At 40.7% G+C, this 24,498-nt stretch overlaps 1 protein-coding gene across 1 annotated transcript; it reads left to right on the top strand.

Annotated features, from left to right (window-relative positions):
• Positions 1-4,146: 4,146 nt before the first annotated feature.
• Positions 4,147-24,498, top strand: LOC146667725 (perforin-1-like). The gene is made up of 10 exons (XM_085409400.1): positions 4,147-4,205; positions 5,459-5,737; positions 5,827-5,906; positions 6,203-6,215; positions 6,543-6,700; positions 6,779-6,917; positions 7,028-7,108; positions 7,781-8,274; positions 11,689-11,782; positions 16,070-24,498. Exons 2-10 carry the CDS (start codon positions 5,474-5,476, stop codon positions 16,277-16,279), a joined length of 1,533 nt encoding a protein of 510 aa, XP_085265526.1. The 5' UTR covers positions 4,147-4,205; positions 5,459-5,473; the 3' UTR covers positions 16,280-24,498.

Here is a 24,498-nt window from a genome sequence, read left to right on the forward strand (position 1 = left end):
CAAAGTATAAGTTTTCGAAATTTATTAGGCGGGTAAAGGTTCAAATTAAGATGGCTGCTGTGTCTCTTCCTCTGTTTAGTGAGCCAAACGGACAAAGGTCACTGCATCCAAGCAGTAAACACTTTTATCATGAGTCACACAAACAGAATATTAATATGATTGGTTAAAAAGTTGGGGAGTAGCTGTGGTTTATACTTGGCTTTTCCCTTATTTGGGATTTGGTCTGGCTCTCGCTCATCATACATCTCCAGCAGTGGGCATCTCCCTGTGGAGAGATGGAGAGAAAACTCCTCCCTACACACACACACCAGAATTTACAGCCTCCAGTACTTTTCCAGGGCATCCTGACTCCAGTCTGCACACGAGTGTGTATTCTGCTGCACACCCTGCACAATGCACAAATAGAGTAAAAGAAATCAGTTCCAACAAAACACTAATTTGATTCATGCTATGCAGTTTGAAGCATAAGCTTGTGTCGTTTTGGTCATGTTAGTGTTTTGGAGCCAGAAGTTTACATACTTGGACAACATGATGGAGTGCTAATTTAGCAGCTCATTCTAGTTACCTTGATTCACAAGCTGTCTTCATAAACGGTGTCAGTGCAACAGGCACACATAAAAGCTATTTAGTGCTAAAGATTAGACTAATATGACACTAAGATGTATAACAATATAAGTATTTCCCCAAAATAAAGCACAAACCTCTACACCACCCAGAAATTTTGTTAATATAACCACAAATTCAGCTCAGGGTACAATTTAAGAAAAAAAATATTATTGACCATTTTGAAAATAGACTCAAAATTTTGACATAAAAGTCAAAATGTGGAGATTACACTTGTTCTTTCAAGACAAACTGCCACAGTTATTAGTGAAATCGTATTTCAGAATCAGTTTTAATAAGGAAATAATTTCTCTTTCAGCACATAAACACGGTGTGGTGATAAATTAAAAAGATTGTGCACGAAGATTCACCTGGTCAGATGGATAAACCACACAAACTTGGAAGAGTGGATTGTACAAAATGAAATGGATGGTAAAGGACAGATGAAAGGCTTTCAGTGGTCACAGCCTCGTGCTATAAAGAGGATGCTCTAGATTAAATATGAATCCTGACTTTATGGAAATCTATGAGAAAATGACCACTTGAATAAGATAAGATAAGATAAGATAACCTTTGTTAGTCCCACACGTGGGAAATTTGTTTTGTCACAGCAGGAAGTGGACAGTGCAAAAGTTATGAGGCAAAAATTAGAATACAATAAGAATAAATACAGTACACAGCTGTACAGAATAGAATAAAATAAAATACTATATACAGTAGAATAAAATAAAATAAATATACAATAAGATAAAAATAGAATACAAATACAAATACTATATACAACTGAGTAAAAATACAACGATGACAGAAAGGATTATTGCACTTAGTATAGTGACCTAGTGACCTAGTATAGTGACTTAGAATAGTGACCACGGTAAGGAACCTTATTGTTGATGTGTCTCAATTACTAGTTTAAAGTCTCCTTCAGTACAATATAATGTTTGTTTTTTATATTTTGTCTGTCATGTTAGGTCTCATAGTATTCTCTACTCAAACTCCAGAAAGATTTAAATGTTACCTGTGGGTTGACTCTTCAAATGTGTGTGTGTGTGTTTATTTACCCACAAATATTTACTGTTGGTTCTGCAGTTTGTAAATATTTAATCTAAAGTCTGTGTTCTCCAAAGGCAGATGTTTTTACCATTGCTATCTTTGCCCTGTTTGTTTCCCCTTGTTTCACCCCATCTCCTGTCACTTCTCGTACGCAGTGTACTTGGATTCCTCCCAGTTGCCTTTATATGTTTCCCATTCTCAGAATCAGCTGTTTGTGAACAGGCCTGACCTCTTTCACGAGCTGTTTCCTGCAGTGAAAATAACAAAATATAACAGTTTCTTTTACATGTTTAACCCTGGAGAACCCATGGGGTCAGAGCCGACCCCACTGGTTTACTAGGGAAACCATGGGGTCAAATTTGACCCCATGGGTTCTCCAGGGTTAAGTATGCATTACAAAGTGTTATCTTCTTTACTACTTTTAATTAGCATAGCATAAAATCCAAGGTAAGGTCCAAAGATAGTATTTTTCTAACTAATTTGGCCATCAAAAACTATTCTATACAGGCGAAACAGTTTAGAGGCTGATTTGGTTTGTTTTATCAGACTGTATATAAAAGATGGACATGGATTTCAGGTCTGAAACATGAAACCACTGAAAATGTCCTAAATCTGCATTTTTTTGTTTTTGTCCTCTGCATGTAGGTGGAGGGTTTACATTTTTCCTACACGTTTCCTGTAGCTTCTCTCTGACAAGCAGAAGCTGAATTTCTTGCTCATAGGGGGTCATATGATCGTTGGGTTTTTCTCTGTATCTATTATTGTACGATCTACTGCACAATATAAACCGCCTTGAGGTGACTGCTGTTGTGATTTGGCGCTATATAAATAAAATTGAATTGAATTGAATTGTGTTAAATACACTTGAGAAATCAAAGAAAGTGATCCTTAATGTGTAGGTATTGCTATCAAGGGGGAATTAAGGCCTCTAGATTAGATTAGATTAGATTAGATTAGATTAGATTAGATTAGATTCTATAGAACTTTATTAATCCCTCGGATGGGTTCCTCCAGGAAATTCAGTTTCCAGTTGCAGAATATCGAGAGAAGTTCCATGTTACAGAGTTAGAATATAAATATAAATAGAGGGGGATGTAAATGCATGTAAATGGTCCAGTCATCCACTTTCAGATTTGGCATGTCTGTGAATTGCACAGATGTTTCACCTGTGGTCTTCAGCAGGCTGAGACTATTTTCTCCAGTACCATCATCACAGTGATGTTAGGGAAACAGGTCAATAAATAAACCAGTGCTGTGAAACTCATCCTGGTTTTTACACTGAAAAAGTCACAAGCATCTCAGTTTAGCAACTATCAACTGTTACATCACAGCTGATGAAAGTTGAGTCATTTCTCCTTACTTTTGATTCATAGCACTGTAATATAAACTGGATCACACAATGGTTCATGCGTGATAATAAATTGATACAATACGGTCACTCTACCCTAAATATGTTGTCAGAGACTGGGTGGGTATTAAAAGGTAAATAGGATTATAAATTGTATCAATAATGCAAAATATTGTATCAACTATTGTAACGGAATTCCTTGGAAATGTTAAATACAGAGTTAAAAAGTTTTGTATTTACTAATTAGATTGTGTAAAACGTCATTCTGACTTAACTCTGCTTTAAGTCAGTTTAGTTTTAGGTTGTTTCCAAAGTGGATTTTCTTGTTTCAGTTTAGTTTTTATTGTTTGAAATGTTTTTGTTTTACTTTATTAGTTTCTGTGTTTATTTTGTTCTTTATCATTTATTATTTATTATTAGTTTTATTATTGGATGAAGAGTTCAGTACAGCCATTACGTCTTGAAAACAGTTGACTGCAGTCTTTTAGCTAAAGTCTCAATGAACACATTTAAAGCCTCATTAGGCAAGTTGTGATTAAATCCTTACCAAACTAACAGATGGTAAAACTAAGAATATTCCCTATATTTATTTTTTATTTTATTTTGCTTTTTTAGTTCTCCAATCTTACAAAATTGTTTCAGTTAATTACATTTTCAGAAATGTCAAAAGTCTAGTCTAGTTCTTATTTTTATTTTAGTTAATTAATATGTTTTTTCACATTACAAGTTTATTCACATTAAAAAAAATCATTATTATGATTACTGGTGGCCATTTTGAAAAGAAAACTTAAATGAAAGACCAATTAACTAGTGCAAATGAAAGAGCCAGTGTGACACGCGCGCACACACACACACACACACACACACACACACACACACACACACACACACACACACACACACACACACACACTGCAAGGACTTTTTTAGTCTTAAGATGTTCAGTGTTCATTGACCTGCAATTCACTTTTTCTTTAAATTGAAGTATCTGAGAGGAAACAACTTTGAGACAGCAAAAATCACTTTAAAAAAATTCAATGAATGTAAATATCCTGAGTGACGCAAGCGTTAATTTGAATGCTGCTGTTGGACTTTAACACCTGTGGCAGACTTTAAATTCTGCCGCTGCTGCAGTTCACGAACAGAATTTCACTTTGCATTTGGATGCGTTTTTCATAACAGCTTGCCAGTTCATGAGAACGTGAGTACTAATTACATTTATTTAAGTTATCTATTAGCACACATAACCTCATTCTGAGTGGTTCTCTGGCAAGTGGAAGGATATTAACAAAATAAAGGGATTTTGCCTTCCAGTAGAACTGCTAACGAGCTGGATCTGGAATTTGGGTGCGTTTCAGGTTTGGTGGTGGGTTGTTGGATCCACTGCCAGTAGTCCAGTGGATCACTCCTCAGGCAAATCCTTCGCTACACACTCAGCCGAGTCTACTACACTTGATCTGTCGGCCAGCACTGCAAATTGCAAATTTACCTCTCAGCCAATCATATGCCAACTTGGCCTGACCTGGCTCCATGTCTTTGGGCCAAGTGTTTTTGTTCTGGCACGCAATGTTAGGCTCACAACAGATAAAATTTTGTTATCTGTAGCTTTAGCTGAGAACAGTCTGAACCGATTACAACAGCGTGACTCTTAGTGAAAGACTCAGGGTTTCAAATGGACCTGCCAGGAGTCCAGACTTATCACCCAAAGCAATGCAAAAAATGACTGAGGAGATGCCAAACTATCTGGCAGCAGAAACCCTTTCAGAAAATATGACAAAACCAACTAGTGAACAAAAAATATTTGGATTTCAAAACCCAAAAACAAAGAGTGCTATTGAAAGATGAGGTGATGCAACACATGCTGCATGTGCTGTCCATAATTTTTTAACACGTGTTTCTGGCATGAAAGTAAATTTTATATTTTTTTACATAAAACATGTCTCAGTCTTTTAAATATGGTACATTTACTATTTTCAGTTAAGCATAGAGTTTAAATGGTATTCACTCTGCTTTCATTAAATTGTACACAGCTTCCCAGCTGTTTTGGAAATGAATTTGAACTATTGTTACAAATACAGTGAAAAGATTAAAAGATTTTTTCATATACAGGATAATATGTTTAAATTGAGCTTAAGCTTAGTTTGGTTTCAGCACACCCTTTTTCATCTATAACAGCTTCAACTCTTCTAGGAAGACTTTCCACCAGGTTCGGAATGCTTTTATGGTAATTTATATCCAATCTTCCGGAAATGCATTTGTCAGACACTGACTTGCAGTATCTGCTCTAATTCAACCCAAAGATGTTTTATCAGAAAAATAATCCCACAAATTTCAACTTTAGTATATTTCATAGATATGCATTTTTGGGTACAAAACTAAAGTTACGAAATATGTGTTGCTGTCTAAAAGAAAATATGGAGCTAAATGAAAATCCTTCTCTCTCCCACCTTTCAGTCTGTGACTGAAGCCATGCTCTTCTTTTCAACCCCACCTCCTCTCTGCCTGATCCTCCTTCTGTCATACATCTCCCCTGTTCTCTCCTGTCAAACTGGGAACAACAGCGAGTGCGAGTCTGCTCCCTTTGTACCAGGTCACAACCTGGTGGGGGAGGGATTCGACTTGGTCACCCTGAGGCGAACATCAGCCTATGTGGTTGATGTGAGGACCTACATGACTCCAAACGGCCACTGTACTCTCTGTACCAACCCCCTTCAAGGCAACAGGCTGCAGAAAGTAAAATAAATAATTCTGTGCAGTGAGTTAAACATGGCTTACACATAGCTTGTACTTATTAATCATGGTATTCTGTCTTCTATTTTCAGGTGCCAGTCTCTGTAGTGGACTGGCGTGCATTCAGCCAGTGCAGCACTCCGGTTGACAGCAGTGTACACGACAATGTTGGGTATAGTATTATAACATGTTATAATTACTAAAAGACTAACAGCCTTCATGTCTTTTATGTAACACAGACTTGTGCCTCACCATAAAAGCTAGCATCAAATTTGCCATGGACAAATAAAATAATGTAACAATATTCTTCTGGATCCTAATTTGTCTTTAATATCTTTAATAAAGTGTAAAAGCTAAATGTCCCATTAACATCCTCTGTTGATTTATGAACAGAAAATTTGATAAACTGTTTGAAGAAATCAGTAGTGAAATTTAACAGAGATCCCTTCCTTTGCATTGTATCCACAGCTCACTGATGACGGTATGAAACATATTACACCTATTATTGACATACAATTAATACTTTAGTCAATTAAATAATAAAACACTGCTTGCTGATTTTTTTTAATCTCCAGCATGGCACTAAAGAAAACATGAAATCTTAAATATTTCATATCTCAACATATTTAATTTCACCCAATGCTAAAACGTATCTGTTGTTAAATGAAAAATATAATTTTCTTTTAATAATGTGATCAGGAATCCATGACAAATGAGATACAGCATCTGAACAAAGGAACCTAGAAAAAAAAGAAGTGATTATGTTACGTTCCCCTAATTGATGTAACTTATAATGTATGTAATGCAGGCTGTGCTTGATCACGATGGCCTAAATTTGAATATAGTTCTGGGTGATCGCTTGTTTGTGGGAGGAACACGTTCCGAAGCATTTAAATTTGCTGTAGCCAGGGCTGAAGAGGATCGGTACACCTTCAGTGTACATGGCATCACCTGCAAATATTATAGGTAGGCTCTGAAAATAAGTTCCTGTCAGTTAGTTTGTTTCAGTTAAGATAATTACCTAATTAGTCTCTTTGTGTCTAGTTTCCGTGTAGCAAGCAGACCACCTTTAAGCCCAGAGTTCAAGAGGGATGTGGACAATCTGCCAAGTCACTACAATTCCTCCACCAGTGATCAGTATGACAGACTGATAAAAACCTATGGCACGCACTACATCCACAAGGTTAAGACACACACGCACGTGCGCACGCACGCACGCACGCACGCACGCACGCACGCACACACACACACACACACACTTTTTTAAAAAGATAACAATATACCAAATTGCAGGTTTTCCTTGGGGGCCAACTAAGAAGAATCACAGCTGCACGAACCTGTTTGTCCACCCTGAACAAGTTCAACTCACATGAGGTACATGTACATGAAGCAGATGTGCCTGCCCACAGACTGCACACACTTCATTTACACACATTACGTTACCACTGCCATGAAAGACCCGGTGCGCACAGATTTACAGTGATGGCAGTCGTCTGTGTCTAGTCTGTGTCTAGTCGATGATTAAACTAAATTGTTTAAATTACATTCAATCATTGTGGAATTTCACATCCAACAAATCCAACTATGAATAGTGGTGCACATTGAAAACAATGCAAGCTCAATAATGATTTTAGTTCTGTATGTAATTGTTCTTTGCCCTCAGTAACCTTATTAAAAAATCTTATTCTAAATAAAGTATACGCAGATCAGTTAGACCTTCAGTTAGATGATCTTTTCCAGACAAAATCTAATGTATTCTGTCATATAACATGCTGAGTATGATGAAGGAAAAAACATCTTCTGCTATAAAACAAGATAAACTGGATCAGATCAAAACATAAATGTCTTTAATTTTCTGCATTGCTTCCTGACTGAAGAATTGTAAAATTTTATTATGTCTATAGTTAAATATCTACTATTTTACCAAAAATCTTCTTCTAGCTGCCAATGATAAGTGGTGGAGAAAACCATTATTTTAGGAAAAGCAGCAATAAAATACCGAAATATAGCTATTAAATACATGGCATTTGTGTTTCTCTCTTTCAGGTTCACGCCTGTTTATCGAAGGGATTTTCGGTTGGCTTGGGGAAGGAAAAAGTATATAGTGTTGAACAGTCTTGTATGAAGGTCCTACAAAACCAGGATTACACTACTAGGTATGGTGCTGGTCTCCATCAACACCACACTGAGGTGATAGGAGGCAATGATTGGTCAGGGGATTTTGCCCTCAATGTTGATGACTCCGTGGGCTTCAGAAACTGGCTGAACAGCTTGAAGAATCTCCCAGATACTCTTTCGTACTCCCTTCTGGCACTGTATGAGCTGATGCCAACTGAGGCAAAAAAGGAAGGGGTAAAGACTGCCTTGAATGAGTACTTATTTGATAACATCGCGCTTTCCTTAGAAAAAAACCCAACTTGTCAGGACCTTGATAACCTGGATACAAAGTGCTGTCCTATAAAGCATAAGAGGGGAGTACTGGTTGTGAACAAAATTCAAGCCTGGGATCTGTCGGGAGACACTTGGGGTACGTCTGACAGGTGAGTAAGCTGAGGTCAGGACCTGAAAGTTGATAGAATGTTTTTAAATTCTCAGAATACCAGGACATCTTGAGTTGTTTCCTTATCCAAAACCAGGATAATTAAATTCACAGTTTGTGTCCCTGCAGAAGGACTGGCCTGTATCCCACCTCAGTGGGCTCACATCTCATGTGCTACCCACTGCTTTGGCACGATGCTTTGCCCTAATAATATGCCCTAATAAATATAGGAAAGTACAAGGAGCATCATTTTGGTTCAGTTTCAAGAATTCAGCTACTTGAATCATTGTTAAAATCATCTGTAATATATATATGTACTGAGATTGTAGATTACATTTGTGTAACTATAGTCACCAGGGACAATCCTGTACTGTTTGTTAGGAACATTTGGGGCTAAAATAGATAAATGATCTACACAGCTTGAATTGGTAGTTATATCCAGTCTATGTAAGCTTGGTCAGTTTAACAAACATTTTATGAGGAGATGGCAGTTACAGTGAATTTACAGTGGTTAGACAGTGATTAGTAAGCAACAGAGCCACTATGACTGAGCTTGTGAGAGTGAGTGGATTTAAGAAAGTAGGTGACTGTTGCTGTTTGTCATGTACCTGCACAAGGAAAGTCAATGCACACTGTGTGCTACCACTTTCCTCTTCCAGTCTGGAAAGAGATAACTTTCATTTTGTCAGCCGTTCATGTAAAGTCAGGTTGTTGAATGAAGCAATTAAAAATGTTTACATGTACAGTCACTGCAGATTTCTGTGCACAAGTCTTAGCTGTGGATCGCTGTATGTGTTCATGTGTCCTTCAAGTACGCCAGTGTCTTTAAAGTGCAAAGGCATGCAGGTTACCTGAACTATACGTTTTCTGTTGGTGTATCAAAATGGCATTTTACCCAGTGATGTTGAGGTTCCCCATTCAAGGTGATTCAGTCTTAGGTATTGATTTGGTCATCTTACCCACTCATCATTGTCTGCACCAAAGCTTCTATCGCCACATGCAAACCCAAATGGAAAAGATGTATATAAATCTTCTAAAGTTTATATCTGTCTTGTGTGAAACTTGTATGAAAAGCATACAAGAGTGAAAACAGACATAAGATCCCTTAAAAAAATCATATAAATGAAACTTGTATACTTACTAGAACAATATATGAAAGTGGCCACTTTCATGAGTAAATCACATAAGCCTTATATGATGTGATTCTAATTACAGTGTTCTATCGCCCACCTAAAGATAATGACTTTCCTACTTAATACTAGCTGTGTATCAAAAGATTTATTAGAATCGAGAGCATACAGACAAGATGTGAACTTTCATTATACAGAACTTTATTTAATGTGATGGATGTTCTTGAGCACAGGCACACAGCTCTTAAATGTTTGGCTCAATTTGGGAAAGGTCTTAAATTGTTTTCCACAGAAAGTCTTCTTCTGTATTTTGTTTTCATGTTTGTTAAAGCAGAAAACCCACTTTTGCATAAGTATGTGGTGGCCAAAGGCATCAGTCTTGACAGCACGCTTAGCCAACGCAGGGTTTTCAGTGCACAGTACTATCCAGAAATCTGCCAGGGTCTTTTGAGCACATTCAACTTTTAGAAACCTATCTCAGGCGATCTCAATCAGGCTATCCTGGTCAGCCACTGATAATAAAGTAGGCATGGCCTTGAATACGTGACACATCCAGTCATTTGACCCTTCCGTTTCTGGAAAGTATTGGCATAACTGTGCCACCAGCTCCTCAAGGTGCATGTTACAGTTGTGCTTCACACTGTGTGAGTGTGAGATCATTTAAGCACAGAAAATCATGCAGCACGGGAAAGACTTCTGTGTTGTTTGTGTCCATGGAGTTCTTCCAAAGGTTTAACTCCTTTATCAGGGCCTCAACTTTATTCTGAACATTGAATATGGTTGCAGAAACACCTTGTAATCCGAGACAGAGCTTGTTCAGACAAGAAAATGTGTAAGCCACAGATAAGCCAGGCACGTAAGGTACTCTTCATTATGCAAATGTTCAGGCAGCTCAGAGGGATAGTTACAGAAGAAAACTTTAAGTTCATCCCTCAGCTCAAAGAAATGGGTCAGCACTTTCTTGATAGCCAGTGAACCTCTCTGTGCAGTAATAAAGTCTCATGTTCCCTGCTTATTTGTTGCATTGGAGCCTGGCTTTCACAAAGTTAACCATTTTTACAGTGGTGTCCAAAACATGTTTCAGATGGACGGGTATTCAAGGACTGCCTTTTATCACCTAAGAAGCATCGCTAAAATCATACGAGTTTCATAACTTGACACTCCAGAGGTTCTTGTCCGTGCATTTGTGTCTTCACGCATTAATTATTGTAACGCTGTCCTTTCTGGGCTACCAAAGAAAAGTTTTTGACGTTTACAGATGGTACAAAATGCAGCTGCTCACATTTTAACCAAAACTGGGAAATATGAGCACATTACTCCGGTACTGAAATCTCTTACTGGGTGCCTTGTCAGGTTTAAGAAGATTTTAAGGTGCTGTTGCTCACCTACAAGGGTTTAAATGGTTTGGCACCCTCATATCTCTCTGAACTTGGCACCTCTATGTTCCTTCCCATGCTCTCCAATCTCAATACTCTGGCCTTCTAAAGTTTCCTAAAGCCAGGAGAAAAACTGTTGGGACCATGCTTTTTCTTTTTTCAAAGCTAAGTTAAAGACCCACTTGTTCACCCTATTCTACGTGTCATAATGCAGATGAATAATGGCTCAAACCCTACAGCCAAAGCAACCCAGCAGTTTATTAAAGCGAAAAAGTGGAATATTCTTGAACGGCTAAGTCGGTCAAGTAATCTCAACCTAAGTGAGCATTTCACTTCAGACAGACTAAACTTTGGACACAAAGACCCACAAACAAACAGCAACTGAAATCTGCTGCTGTAAAGGCCTGGAAGAGCATTAAAAAGAAGGAAATCCTGTATCTGGTGATGTCAACCAAGTATTAGAAACAAATATTTTATCTTGAGTTATTTAATTTGTCCACTTACTTTTGAGCCCCTGAAATGAAGGGATTGTGTTAACAACATGCTTTAGTTTCTCACATTTTCTGCAATCTTTTTATTCAGATACTGCATCTCAGTTGTTTCATTTAAAGTTTATTGTGGTAACGTGGTAACCAAAAATGGAAAAAAGCTGTCTTTTTCTAAATATTTATGGATCTAACTGTACCTTGTTACCTTGCTGCTTAGCTGCTTCTTGATTGCTTTGGCAGATTTAAATTTTTTTTAACCCAAATGGTTTGTTAGCTTTCTCTTTTCTTTATCGCCTGTTCTACTCTGCCCTCTTCATGCCTGTGAACTTCTTGCACAGGATGCTTCACAATGCTAAAAGCATTTCCTTCAAGCAGTAATATTTAATCAACTTGTCCTCTTTGTTTCTTTACTTCTTCACAGCTATGTTGTATTAAAGATTGATTCCGTCAGAGGCAGGACTGAAATGATCGAGTCAAACTACCCTACTTGGACTGGTGACTATTTGCTCGGCACGGTCAGTAAACTTTTTTAAGGAAGATTAAAGCTGTTTTTCATATTTGTGTCTTTTTATCCTATAATTATTTCTTTCTGTATATTTAATTGTCAAAAATATCTTATTGTCAGATGTCTGGGTCTATGACCCAGATATTTTAGCTTATTTTCTATTTGATTCGTTCTTTGGGTTTTAATGATTTAAGTTTTATACATTTTAGTCTTGAGTTTACTTCTTGTTGTGTCTCCAAGTTTATATTCATATTCTGGTTTATTTTGTTCTTGTCAACTAGGCCCCTTTTGTGTCTTTGTCTCTCATGAGAGTCTGTCATGTCATCTGTCTTTACGTCTTCCTCTGTGTGTGTGTTCAGGTCTCTCACTTTCTCACTCTCAGTTTGGGATTTTCCAATTAAAATCAATTTTTAGCTTAAATAACACAATATTCATTAAATCCTGAATCAATTTTTAAATCTAAATGTATTTTGCCAGAAATGCCAGAATCTCAGGTTAAAACTCACAAAACTATTTCAACAACCACCAAACAGCTAAAACAGTGAGAGCAGGGCCCTATTTCAGGAAGCCGGTTTAGAGCAAAATCTGAGTAAGTATACCCTGAGTTAACGAAAACTCTGGGTTTTCGGTTTCACAAAGCGAGTTTAGATTAATTCTGAGCGAGTTACTATGACAACACACTCCGTGAAGCTAACCTGCCCCCTAGCAGGTTTACTTCAACTAACCCTAACTTTCTCCGCCTCTTTGTCGGAAACCTGACTGTAGGAAGTGTCAGACATGGCATGCCCCTTCCTTGAAGAGCCAGTAGATGTTGAAGCCCAAATTCTCCGCAGAGCTCTCCGCCGGGAGAGAGTGATTAGAGCGCGTTTGGACATTTTATCATTTCCTGATGATTTCCTGTGTGAACGTTACCGTTTTTCAGCACAATCTATAATTTATTTGAATAACATCCTCAGGCCTAATATTGCTCATGTGACACATCGCGGACATTGTCTCAGTTCTGTACATATTATTTGTATTGCACTTCGGTATTTTGCAAACGGGAGCTTTCTGTATAATATTGGTGACGCTGAGCACGTTTCCAAGGCTACCGTCTGTCGGGCAGTCAGGAATGTTACAGTTGCACTGAAACGTCTCCTGTACTCGTTTGTGGTGTTCCCCGGTCATAGACCCACAAGATTTATCAAAGAGGGATGCCACAAAATTGCAGGTATCAGGATGAACAAAACTTAATTCATGATGTGGTGATACTTGAACTACTACTTAAATTTTACATTTATTCTCACGGTTCCCAGGCGTGATTGGCTGTATAGATGGCACTCACATTCCAATCATTGCTCCTTCAGTAAATGAAGGAGACTATGTGAACAGGAAGTCTTTCCACAGCATTAATGTACAGGTACATAGTTCCCTGTAGCATTTCAAACTAACAAATTATTTCATTATAGTAATGGATGCTAATTTGTGTTCTCTGCACTGTGAAGATCATATGTGATGCTGCCAACATTATCACAAATGTGGAAGCCAACTGCTCAGCCTCTGTGAGTGGTGGTGGTGGAGGACCCCCACCTGTTTTTCAGGCCTCCACTTTTTTTCTGTTGGCTATAACGGGTCACATTTGAGCATACAGAGTAAGCAAATATGTACTTGTAATGTGCTCAGATAATTTCAATAAGTGCTTACAGAAAGAAAATTAATGTAGCCTCTAACTGCAATTGATTTACATCGGACAAACAGACCAAGCACTATGGCTCATAATACAATTACACCTTACCTGTTTGGACTATATTTTTATATTTCATTTTTACTTGCTGCCAGGAACGTTTGGGGCCTGTTGGGTTGCACCTGCGCTCACATCACATCACAAAATAAAATGTATGAAATAAAAAATAAAATAAAATATAATAAAATAACGTGTTAAATGGGTGGAAATCCCTAGATCAATGTTTAAATTAACACTCATGCATTGACTCTGTCGGCCATGTTTTGCCATGCATGCTCCCTTTCTTTTGCAGCTGAGGCTGTGTTACTTTTTTTCCGCAAAATTTGCATGTTATCGCCCACCCCCGTGACATCACGCTCCAAAGCCCTATACTGCCATCAGAATTTCGGCCTCAAGCGCTGTAAAATACATTGACCGCGCCTTCTTTCCCTCCGTCTCCATGGTGACTCGCTTAATCTGTGCTCCACTAATCAGGGCTTTATGTATCCTCGTGCGTGCGCTTAACTTGGGGTTAAAGCAACTCCGCGTTGATTGAACTAATTGTTATCAGCCTTTCTGAAACCGAATATTCCGAGTTGGACAGTTCGGGGTTATTCAACCCTGAGTATCGTTTTTCACTCTGTTTTCTAAACCGGCTTCCTGAAATAGGGCCCAGGTAAACGGATTCTGCACAAAGATGTAAACACAAAGCTTGGACGCGACACATCAGAATCTGTGAAATGTCTTTTTCTCAACCAACAGACTCCTGTTTTTTTTTGACAGTCACTCTTCCTGTGTTCAGTGTGAAGTGAGCTTTTGAGTCTTACAGTTTTTTCTGATTGCTTAAGCACATTTTTTGTAACTATTGGCTAATTTTGCAAAACTCTTCACACAAGTAAGAAAACCTGTCACCCAATAATCAAAACATTGTAGTTCTCTTGCAAAAGCAAACACAGCTAGATTAACTCTTCACACCTTCGTAAAAATGGTGTTTCCGTATCAAACAGCCATAATGACTATATGGGTTACTTGGTCTGCAGTGAACATGCTTCCTCTGCCCCCAGCATCTGGTCATCTAGCAATTCTGTAAAGTAACAATTTCAGTATTTTTACATCAATGGTATTGGTGTGTTTCTCATTGGCATATGGCAGTGCTACAAATCTTTGTGCGAAGTGACTGTACTAACCGATTCTCATTTCAAGATGTCCTTATGGTACTTGCTACAGTGTAGCGGCTCGAGTTAGGCTGGACCCGTTGGCCAGCTACCCTCAGGGTCATTCCACGGTTGATTACATGGTCCACTATTGTAGCTCTGATGTCATCAGCAATTCTATTTCTTACTCTTCCTACCCTTCCTCTCCCCCCTCCTCATCTTCCTCTTGCTCCTCCTTGTCCTTGTCGTCCTCTTCATCCTACTTCTTCACCTCCACGTCCTCTTCCTCGGCCTCCTCTACTTCTCACTCTTTCTGCTCCCTCCATTGTACTCCGCACACACAGCTTACCTGTATTATAGTGCTTAGGCTGATTGCAAAGTGAACTAATTATCTAAAAAAGTTTTCACATGTGAAAGTGTGCCAGACAGTTGGCAAATTAGTGTTAATGATAGCCATACATGTGTATACTTTTGCTAGGAGTGTGCTGGAAATTTGGTAATTGAGTGTTGTGCAGTGGATTGTGCCTACAGTTTTGCAAAGTGTGTGTTACAAAATTGCAAACTGAGTGCAAAGCAGTTTTTGTGCTTTTAGTTTTGCAAACTCAGTGAGTGGTTTTGCTATAAGTCTGAATAGTTTTAGAGATTGTGCTACAGGAATCACAGTTAGGGTTTAAGCATTCAGAAAAAACTGTAAACTGTTTTGGGAACATTACAAAAATGGCTTTAAATACAGGAGAGCAGGGTGTGAAATACAGTCTGAAGTTCTTGCACTTCCTGCACCACTGAGGAATCAAGTGTAAAAACAGCAGTATTGTCATCATAGACTAGTTTTTTGGGGATGCCCATACCCAAATAATTTATAAACATAAAGAACAAAATCAGTTTAAAATGATTTGCCATATTTGTTTATTTCCAAGCATGCACTGTGCAATCCCGTGGGAGCTTAAGAAATCAGATAAATGGTCTTTTTTATGACATCGGCACACTGAATTGTATTCATAGGGAAAATTCTGAACCAAATAGCAGCCTTAGAATGAACACAAGCATTAATACGTTTATTCAGCAGCAATTAATGATCCACTGCATCCAGCACCATAGACAGATCCACAGATAATATGGTACAATGCAATTCTGTGCTCAGAGCAGCTTTGTCTCTGTATCTGTATTACCTATTTGTTTGCTGTACTGCACAAGGTTTTACTTTACAATGGGACAGCTATATTTTGGTATCACAATTCATCAAACAGACCTTCTAATTTGGGGTGTGTATGAGAGCATTCATGTGTAATTGTGCAAAGAGTATGCTTTCAAGAATCAGTGTGATTAAATATTTTGCCCTTTAGGTCTGCTCTTCTCACCATTTCTATAACCCCCAAATCTCAGCTGAATATTTAAAGTATGAGTAAATCACATCTTGTTTTAATTTTTTTTTCTTATCAAGGTAAACACAGAGTCACTTTTGGAGGTCCAGATTTGGGACGAGGACCCATCCTATGATGATCTTTTAGTATCATGTCAGAAAGACCTGTGGGCGGGGAGCAACACATTTAGATGCCCATCCAGTGGAGGTCGCTTTGCGCTTCATTATACTCTGATCTGCGACCCTCATCTGACAGGAGAGAAGTGTGAGCGCTATAAACCTTCACCATAGTTACAAATGCTGTAACTAATATCTGTATCAGATCTGTTGAACTTACAACGTAAAGGATCACATGAGTTTATTTACAGATGAGTGTATGTACTTGATCTCTTAGCACTGGGATATGATATGATTCAGGTTTACTTCATGTAATGTATATTTTTATCACTTAGTTATTCATTGATCAAATAAATCATGATTATAGTCATTCACTGACTAGCATTACATATAGTTGAAATAAAAAAAGCACTTTCTAAATTTCAACATGTTAATTTTAAATATAGGTCTGTGAACACACATATCTAGAAAAGAAACCATCCATCATTTATATAATATTTTTTTTCATATAAATGAAGTAATTTACTGAAATGTGCAAACATACATAAAAATATAGTATATAAGACTGAAACAGATTGCATATTTAGGTTTGGGCTGTTTCTGGGGTTTCGGGGTACCTGAGGATATTTTAATTCTCATTCTAAAAAATAAAGCAATGGCTTATCAGACACTTTCCAGATGCTATTCCATGACTCCTGAATCAATGATGATCATTTTATGTGTTCATAATTCCCCAACACCACAGGGTGAATGCAGGCCCAAACTCTAACAAAAGAATTGCATAAATTGCTTTTGGAATTACAGCCACTTTTGTTTATAGTCCATTAGTTCAGAGATACAAATATAATTGGGCTATTGATTGAGAAACAATTTCAAGACCTTCTATTACTACATAAGACCTGGTTCATCATCATCATTCTATGATTAACAGCAATTACAATTAAGAATGTAAACCATTTTTAATTGACTCCAAGTGTTGCATATGTATTCTGCAGTTTTCCACAGGAACTCTCAATATGAGGGCCAAAGATACAGTTAGGTCCATATATATTTGGACACTTAAGTCAGCTTTATTTGTACACCACACTTACAAGACATCAAGTGTCGGCTTAAGTGCTGAACAGAGGGAAAATGCAGTCAAAAAAAGAATTAAAATAAATGGCGTAAAAAGATACACATACATACATACATTATATATATAAAAAAAAAAAACACCCAGCACGCCCCTGCGGGCGGTTTTATCCTTCAAGCTCGGGTCCTCTACCAGAGGCCTGGGAGCTTGAGGGTCCTGCGCAGTATCTTAGCTGTTCCCAGGACTGCGCTCTTCTGGACAGAGATCTCCGATGTTGTTCCCGGGATCTGCTGGAGCCACTCACCTAGCTTGGGAGTCACCGCACCTAGTGCTCCGATTACCACGGGGACCACCGTTACCTTCACCCTCCACATCCTCTCGAGCTCTTCTCTGAGCCCTTGGTATTTCTCCAGCTTCTCGTGTTCCTTCTTCCTGATGTTGCTGTCATTCGGAACCGCTACATCGATCACTACGGCCGTCTTCTTCTGTTTGTCTACCACCACTATGTCCGGTTGGTTAGCCACCACCATTTTGTCCGTCTGTATCTGGAAGTCCCACAGGATCTTAGCTCGGTCATTCTCCACCACCCTTGGGGGCATCTCCCATTTTGACCTCGGGACTTCCAGGTTATACTCGGCACAGATGTTCCTGTACACTATGCCGGCCACTTGGTTATGGCGTTCCATGTATGCCTTGCCTGCTAGCATCTTGCACCCTGCTGTTATGTGCTGGATTGTTTCTGGAGCATCTTTACACAGCCTGCACCTGGGGTCTTGCCTGGTGTGATAGACCCCAGCCTCTATGGATCTTGTACTCAGAGCTTGTTCTTGTGCTGCCATGATTAGTGCCTCTGTGCTGTCTTTCAGTCCAGCTTTGTCCAGCCACTGGTAGGATTTCTGGATATCAGCCACCTCCTCTATCTGCCGGTGGTACATACCGTGCAGGGGCCTGTCCTTCCATGATGGTTCCTCGTCTCCCTCCTCTTTCTTGGGTTTCTGCTGCCTGAGGTATTCACTGAGCACTTGGTCAGTTGGGGCCATCTTCCCAATGTATTCTTGGATGTTCGTTGTCTCATCCTGGACTGTGGTGCTGACACTCACCAGTCCCCGGCCCCCTTCCTTCCGCTTAGCGTACAGCCTCAGGGTGCTGGACTTGGGGTGAAACCCTCCATGCATGGTAAGGAGCTTTCTTGTCTTTATGTCAGTGGCTTCTATCTCCTCCTTTGGCCAGCCTATTACCCCAGCAGGGTACCTGATCACGGGCAGGGCGTACGTGTTGATGGCCCGGATCTTGTTCTTACCATTCAGCTGACTCCTCAGGACTTGCCTGACCCTCTGCAGGTACTTGGTGGTTGCAGCTTTTCTAGCGGCCTCTTCATGGTTCCCATTCGCCTGCGGGATCCCCAGGTACTTGTAACTGTCCTCTATGTCTGCAATGTTGCCTTCTGGTAGTTCAATCCCCTCAGTTCTGACTACCTTCCCTCTCTTTGTTACCATCCGACTACACTTCTCCAGTCCGAACGACATTCCAATGTCATTGCTGTATAGCCTGGTAGTGTGGATCAGTGAATCGATGTCTCGTTCACTCTTGGCATACAGCTTGATGTCATCCATGTACAGGAGGTGGCTGACAACTGCTCCGTTCCGTAGTCGGTATCCGTAGCCAGTCTTGTTAATGATCTCACTGAGGGGGTTCAGGCCTATGCAGAACAGCAGTGGGGACAGAGCATCTCCTTGGTAGATCCCGCCCTTGATGGTGACTTGTGCTATGGGCTTGGAGTTGGCCTCTAGTGTTGTGCGCCACATCCCCATTGAGTTCCTGATGAAGGCTCTTAGGGTCCCATTGATCTTGTACAATTCTAGGCATTCCAGTATCCAGCTGTGGGGCATTGAGTCATAGGCCTTCTTGTAATCAATCCAGGCAGTGCACAGGTTGGTCAGTCTGGTCTTGCAGTCTCGGCTGACTGTTCTGTCTACCAGTAGCTGGTGTTTTGCGCCTCTGGTATTCTTGCCAATTCCTTTCTGTGTCCCGCTCATGTATTGACCCATGTGCCTGTTCATCTTAGCCGATATGATGCCTGACAGGAGCTTCCATGTAGTACTGAGGCAAGTTATTGGTCGGTAGTTGGAGGGGACCGGTACCTTCTTGGGGTCCTTGGGGATCAGGACCGTCCGACCTTCGGTTAGCCATTCCGGGTGTCCCTCGTTAACTAGCAGCTGGTTCATTTGTGCTGCCAGACGCTCGTGGAGTGCAGTCAGCTTCTTTAGCCAGTAGGCGTGAACCATGTCGGGCCCTGGTGCTGTCCAACTCTTCATACTGGAGACCCTTTCTTGGATATCTGCCACTGTGATGGTTACTGGACCCTGTTCAGGGAGGTCGCTGTGGTCTTCCCTCAGATCCACTAGCCACTGAGCATTGCCGTTATGGGTTGCGTCCTTCTCCCATATGCTCTTCCAGTATTGCTCCGTCTCCAGCCTTGGTGGTGCTGTTCTCTTATTATTATTGTTCCCTTGCCACTGAGAGTACACCTTTGCTGGTTCTGTGGAGAACAGCTGGTTTATTCTCCTGCCTTCGATCTCTCTGGTGTACCTCCTCAAGCGGCTGGCCAAGGCTGTGAGTCTTTGCTTGGCAGTTTCCAAGGCCTCAGGTATGGACAGCTTGCTGTATTTCTTAGGCACCTTATTTGTCGCACCTTTCTGCAACTCCGTTAGTTGGCTAACCTCCCTCCGTGCTACTTTGATCTTGCCCTCTAGCCTCCTTCTCCATGGAGGGTACTGCCCCTTGTGGCTGTTCAACTTGTAGCCAAGCATCTCACTGATCACTGTTGCCGTATTGTAGATCAGCTTGTTAGTGTCGGTAATCGTGGCTGTAGGTATTGCCCGTAGTGCTGCATTAACATCATCTAGCAGACCTTCTGAGGGTACTTCACGTAATCTTGGTAACCGGCTACGGGGGATCCAGGTTTCAAGCTTGGCCATCTATATACCATATATACATAATGGGCTTGGATTTACATAATTATGAATGAAATGTGCTCTATTTGGAAGCAGCCACCCACCCCATGTATATATATATGTTAGGGGTGCAACGATATTCGTATCGATATTGAACCGTTCGATACAGTGCTTTCGGTTCGGTACGCATATGTATCGAACAATACAACATTTGTAATTTTTTTTATCAACTTTCCTTCTGACTATGCTGTCTGTGTTGAGCGCTCAGTGAATCTGCGTTCGACTACTCCGCCTAGGCTGCACTGTCGAGCGCAGATCCACTGAGCGCTCAACACAGACAGCATAGTCAGAAGGAAGAGCGCAGGGCAAGCTAGCAAGACAGAAGTTAAGCTCTCCTTGCAACATGGACCCCCCCCTCCCCCCCCCTCATTCAGATCTGGCGTTTGGAATTATTTTGGTTTTCATGTGACGTATGACCCTGAAGGTAAGCGAGTCATGGACTAAAGTAAAACAGTATGTTGGATGTGCCATGCAATGCTCAATTACATAGGTGGGAACTAGTGTGTTAGCGCAGTTAGCTTGTTAACGTGTTGGCCGTCTAGCCCCATGCACAGGGCGATCGGCGGTAGCTCGTTAACGGAGATTTGCCGTGTTGTGGCGTTAAGGTCATTTCAACGAGATTAACCTGAAAGCACTAGTGGGAACACAACGAATATGACTGCACATTTACATCATCCTAGTGCAAAGACAAAAACAACAAGCATGCTACTAACTTTAGCCGAGTCATTTAGACAGCTGTTAGCACATGATTCTCCTTATGCTGCTGAGAATATAGCCCAGAAGAAGCGGATAGTATAGCTTTTATTTTGGAAAGAGGCATTTCTCTGTAATAAACTCTCTTTTCCAAAGATGAGTGATTCCTCAATCAGATACAGGGCTTGCAAAATCGCTAGCCCGACGTCCTGGGGCTAGCGATTTTTTTCAGACGGGCTACCCTGCCCGTCGGGCTATTGTAGGAAGGAAAAATCTATGTCAATGCTTTTGCATTCTTTCGGAAATGTAGCTGGGTAATTATGTCATTGACATCGGTGAGCCACTGCTAATATGTGACATATTGAAATCGCGTTTGAATTTGCGCTTGTTTTTTTGCTTTCACTTTGCAATCGCGCGAACTGTGTATAGAGAGCAACAGCACTGATTGGTGAGTGATGATAATTTGCGCACCAATTCCTCTGACGTTGTCTTATCAATCGTTAGCTTACTATGCAAACATGACAAGTAAAAACTCCCGCAGCAAGCTTAAACATGTGAGGTTGATCGTGCAGAGAATCGCTGAGCATTATGTGAGTGCGTGTGTAAAAGCAGCAGGATATATATTGTAGCGGATCAGGGGCCCGTTCTTCGTACCTCGCTAAGTAGGTTAGCTGGATTTGATTGTTGACGATTTCGCGTGATCTTGGATCGTTCGGTTCCCCGAAGCTCATCCGGGACTTGCTGTCATAGCAACAGAGCCGTAAGCGTAAACCTGCTCGGGAGCAGGTTTACTTTATGTAAACAGGATTAGATCGCGGCCACGCAGGTATGTCCGCTTCATTTATACGAAAGCAACAGCGATATTCCACCACTGTTTCACCATAAACAAATAACATCAATGTAACTAAAGACAATGCAGCACCTGATCCATTTATTGATTTCACACAGATACATACAGGTCATTTCCTAAAAAAGGGAAATCTACTATTAACATTCTATTACATGTATGTGATTATTACTGATGTAATTCATATTTCAGAGTAGCAATTGCAAATTACTTTGTGTAATCAAGATGAGAGACCACGGCTATAAAAGCGAAGGTGGATTTGGGAAGCCTGTCGCAGCCATGTCCTGTCCGTATACGCGAGACACCCATTGCGGAAGGTGCAAGATTGATAAGGAGAGTTTTCAGAATTCAGCGTATATTGCGGGACAGACAGGATCCTTTAGCTCAGCGCGACAGTGTGCTCATAGAGAGATATCGATTTTCCCGTGAGGATATTATTTACTTAACCAACTTGTTGACGAGGGGGTGCAGGACCACCACCTGTCTTTTTTTTGCTCTGCCCTTTTCTTGGTTGCTGTTATAAACAAACAGATTATTTCAGGGTCTCTTTCCAAGAGACGAAAAGCAATATAAGTGATAAATATTACCATTCTGTAGAATATTCTTGTATTTCACTTTTACCTGTTCCCATGTTCTAGTGGGTCCTGTTGTGGCTCTAATGTGAAAGGGGATATAATATAACATATTATAATATAATGTAATATAATATTGGATAATATAGTGTAATATAATAAATCTACCCTACCGCCTACTGGTGTTGGCCAGAGGGGCCGATGGCGCGATATGGCAGCCTGGCTTCTGTCAGTCTGCCCCAGGGCAGCTGTGGCTACAACTGTAGCTGCCTCCACCAGTGTGTGAATGTGAGAGTGACTGAATAGTGGCATTGTAAAGCGCTTTGGGTGCCTTGAAAAGCGCTATATCAATCCAATCCATTATTATTATTATTATTATTATTATTAAATTACTTACGAGTTTAATTTGTCAGCAACTTTCTGCCAGCCCTCTCTCCTTGCTTTTGCAGCCTTTGCAGTGTTCCCTTGCGTTCTGATTAAACTCTGAAACTCCTGAAATCCCTCACTCAAGAGTTCTTGCTCTGCTGCCGAAAAATACCGAGCGCACTCCGTCGACATTTTCGCCGACCAATCAGAGGGTTGCCGATCAATGTTTCCACTATCGATGCGTAGCCCCTTTTACGACACCCAGTGATGTCACATTACTGCGTCCAGCTGTACTAATCGTCAACAGCAGGTGTGTTCGGGGAACCAGATTAGCGAGCTCACGGTTAGCGCGATGGTTTGGTCTTGGATGTGTCATTTGATCTTGGATGTAGTGAGCGACGTACGAAGAACGGGCCCCAGGGCTGTTCGGGGTTCTGTTTGTACAGTTATGTTTTGTTTATGTTGCCATAGTGACGGGTGATGCCCTCTCGCTGCGACGGTGTGTCCTTCCGGGGTCAGAGGGCGCCCTGTGTGGTGGTGTTGTTGTTGCTGTGCTGTTACCGCGCTGAGCAGTTAGCTAGCGGCAGTGTTCTTCTGCAGATGTCAATAAACGGCTGTGCTCTCTGGCTAGCTCACGGGAAGCAAGACCAAAAGATACCTCCGTCTCCTCCTTGTCTGAGCTCGCCACATTGGTGTCAGAAGCGGGATGATGGTGGCACCCCATGTTCTGACCCGAGTGACTTTTACCCCGCCGGTCGTGACCGGCCGGTGCGCCAAAAGAAGGCACCTGGACATTTGCAGGACTTTGTGTGGGGTAATGGGGTCGTCGGGGACGACTGACCCCTTAGGTGGGGGCTATGTAGCGGGTCAGGGCTGTTCAGGGTTCTGTTTGTACAGTTATGTTTTGTTTATGTTGCCATAGTGACGGGTGATGCCCTCTCGCTGCGACGGTGTGTCCTTCCGAGGTCAGAGGGCGCCCTGTGTGGTGGTGTTGTTGTTGTTGTTGTTGTTGTTGTTGCTGTGCTGTTGCCGCGCTGAGCAGTTAGCTAGCGGCAGTGTTCTTCTGCAGATGTCAATAAACGGCTGTGCTCCCTGGCTAGCTCACGGGAAGCAAGACCAAACGATACCTCCGTCTCCTCCTTGTCTGAGCTCGCCACAATATTTTAGTTCTGCTGAGCCAAATAAGACAGGTCAGGGTGAAGAAGTGACAGCCAAAGAAAAACTTACCACAAAACGGAAAAGTTATGACAAATCAGACTATAAGGCAAAAAGAAAGTGCAGCTTTATGGCTTCATGGACAAAAGAATTTCTGTGGCTGCAATATGACAAGCGAAATAACCAGGGCTGCACATAAGTGGTCCGCAGGTGCGCATTCGCTGTCAAAATAAAAAACGGGCACAAGATAAGAAGTTGCAACGCGTGTTTGCATACATAAGATTTTCAGGAGGAGGACAGACATTTGTTTAGAACTCTTAAAGATGTCGAAGAAGCAAGCTCCTTTAAGCAATTACTGTGATGTTCCTCCACCTCCAAAGAAATGTCAGAAGGAGTCCGAACCACAAAAGAAGCACGTATTCTCGGAAAAGTAGTTGCAGGAGGTGAGCTGGCTTCAAACAAATGATGAACGCACAGAGATGTGGTGCGGAATGTGCCGTGAAAATTTAATAAATGACAAATTAAAAAGGCATGAACATTTTTTTTGTATCGAAAAAATATCGAACCGTGACACCAAAGTATCGAACCGAACCGAACCGTGAATTTTGTGTATTGTTGCACCCCTAATATATCTGTATATATATGTATATATATGTGTGTGTGTGTATATATAT

Source organism: Rhamphochromis longiceps, linkage group LG6 (genome assembly GCF_057381845.1).
Source record: "Rhamphochromis longiceps isolate RC_006_pf linkage group LG6, R_longiceps_female_GT1.1, whole genome shotgun sequence".
NCBI lineage: Eukaryota > Metazoa > Chordata > Actinopteri > Cichliformes > Cichlidae > Rhamphochromis > Rhamphochromis longiceps.

Excerpts from the sequence above, each read along its gene's own strand:
- LOC146667725 (XM_085409400.1), top strand. The coding sequence starts at position 5,474 with ATGCTCTTCTTTTCAACCCCACCTCCTCTCTGCCTGATCCTCCTTCTG. Across the intron at positions 7,109-7,780 it reads ACAAGTTCAACTCACATGAG|GTTCACGCCTGTTTATCGAA; the intron begins GTACATGTACAT and ends TCTCTCTTTCAG. Across the intron at positions 11,783-16,069 it reads GTGACTATTTGCTCGGCACG|GTAAACACAGAGTCACTTTT; the intron begins GTCAGTAAACTT and ends TTTCTTATCAAG.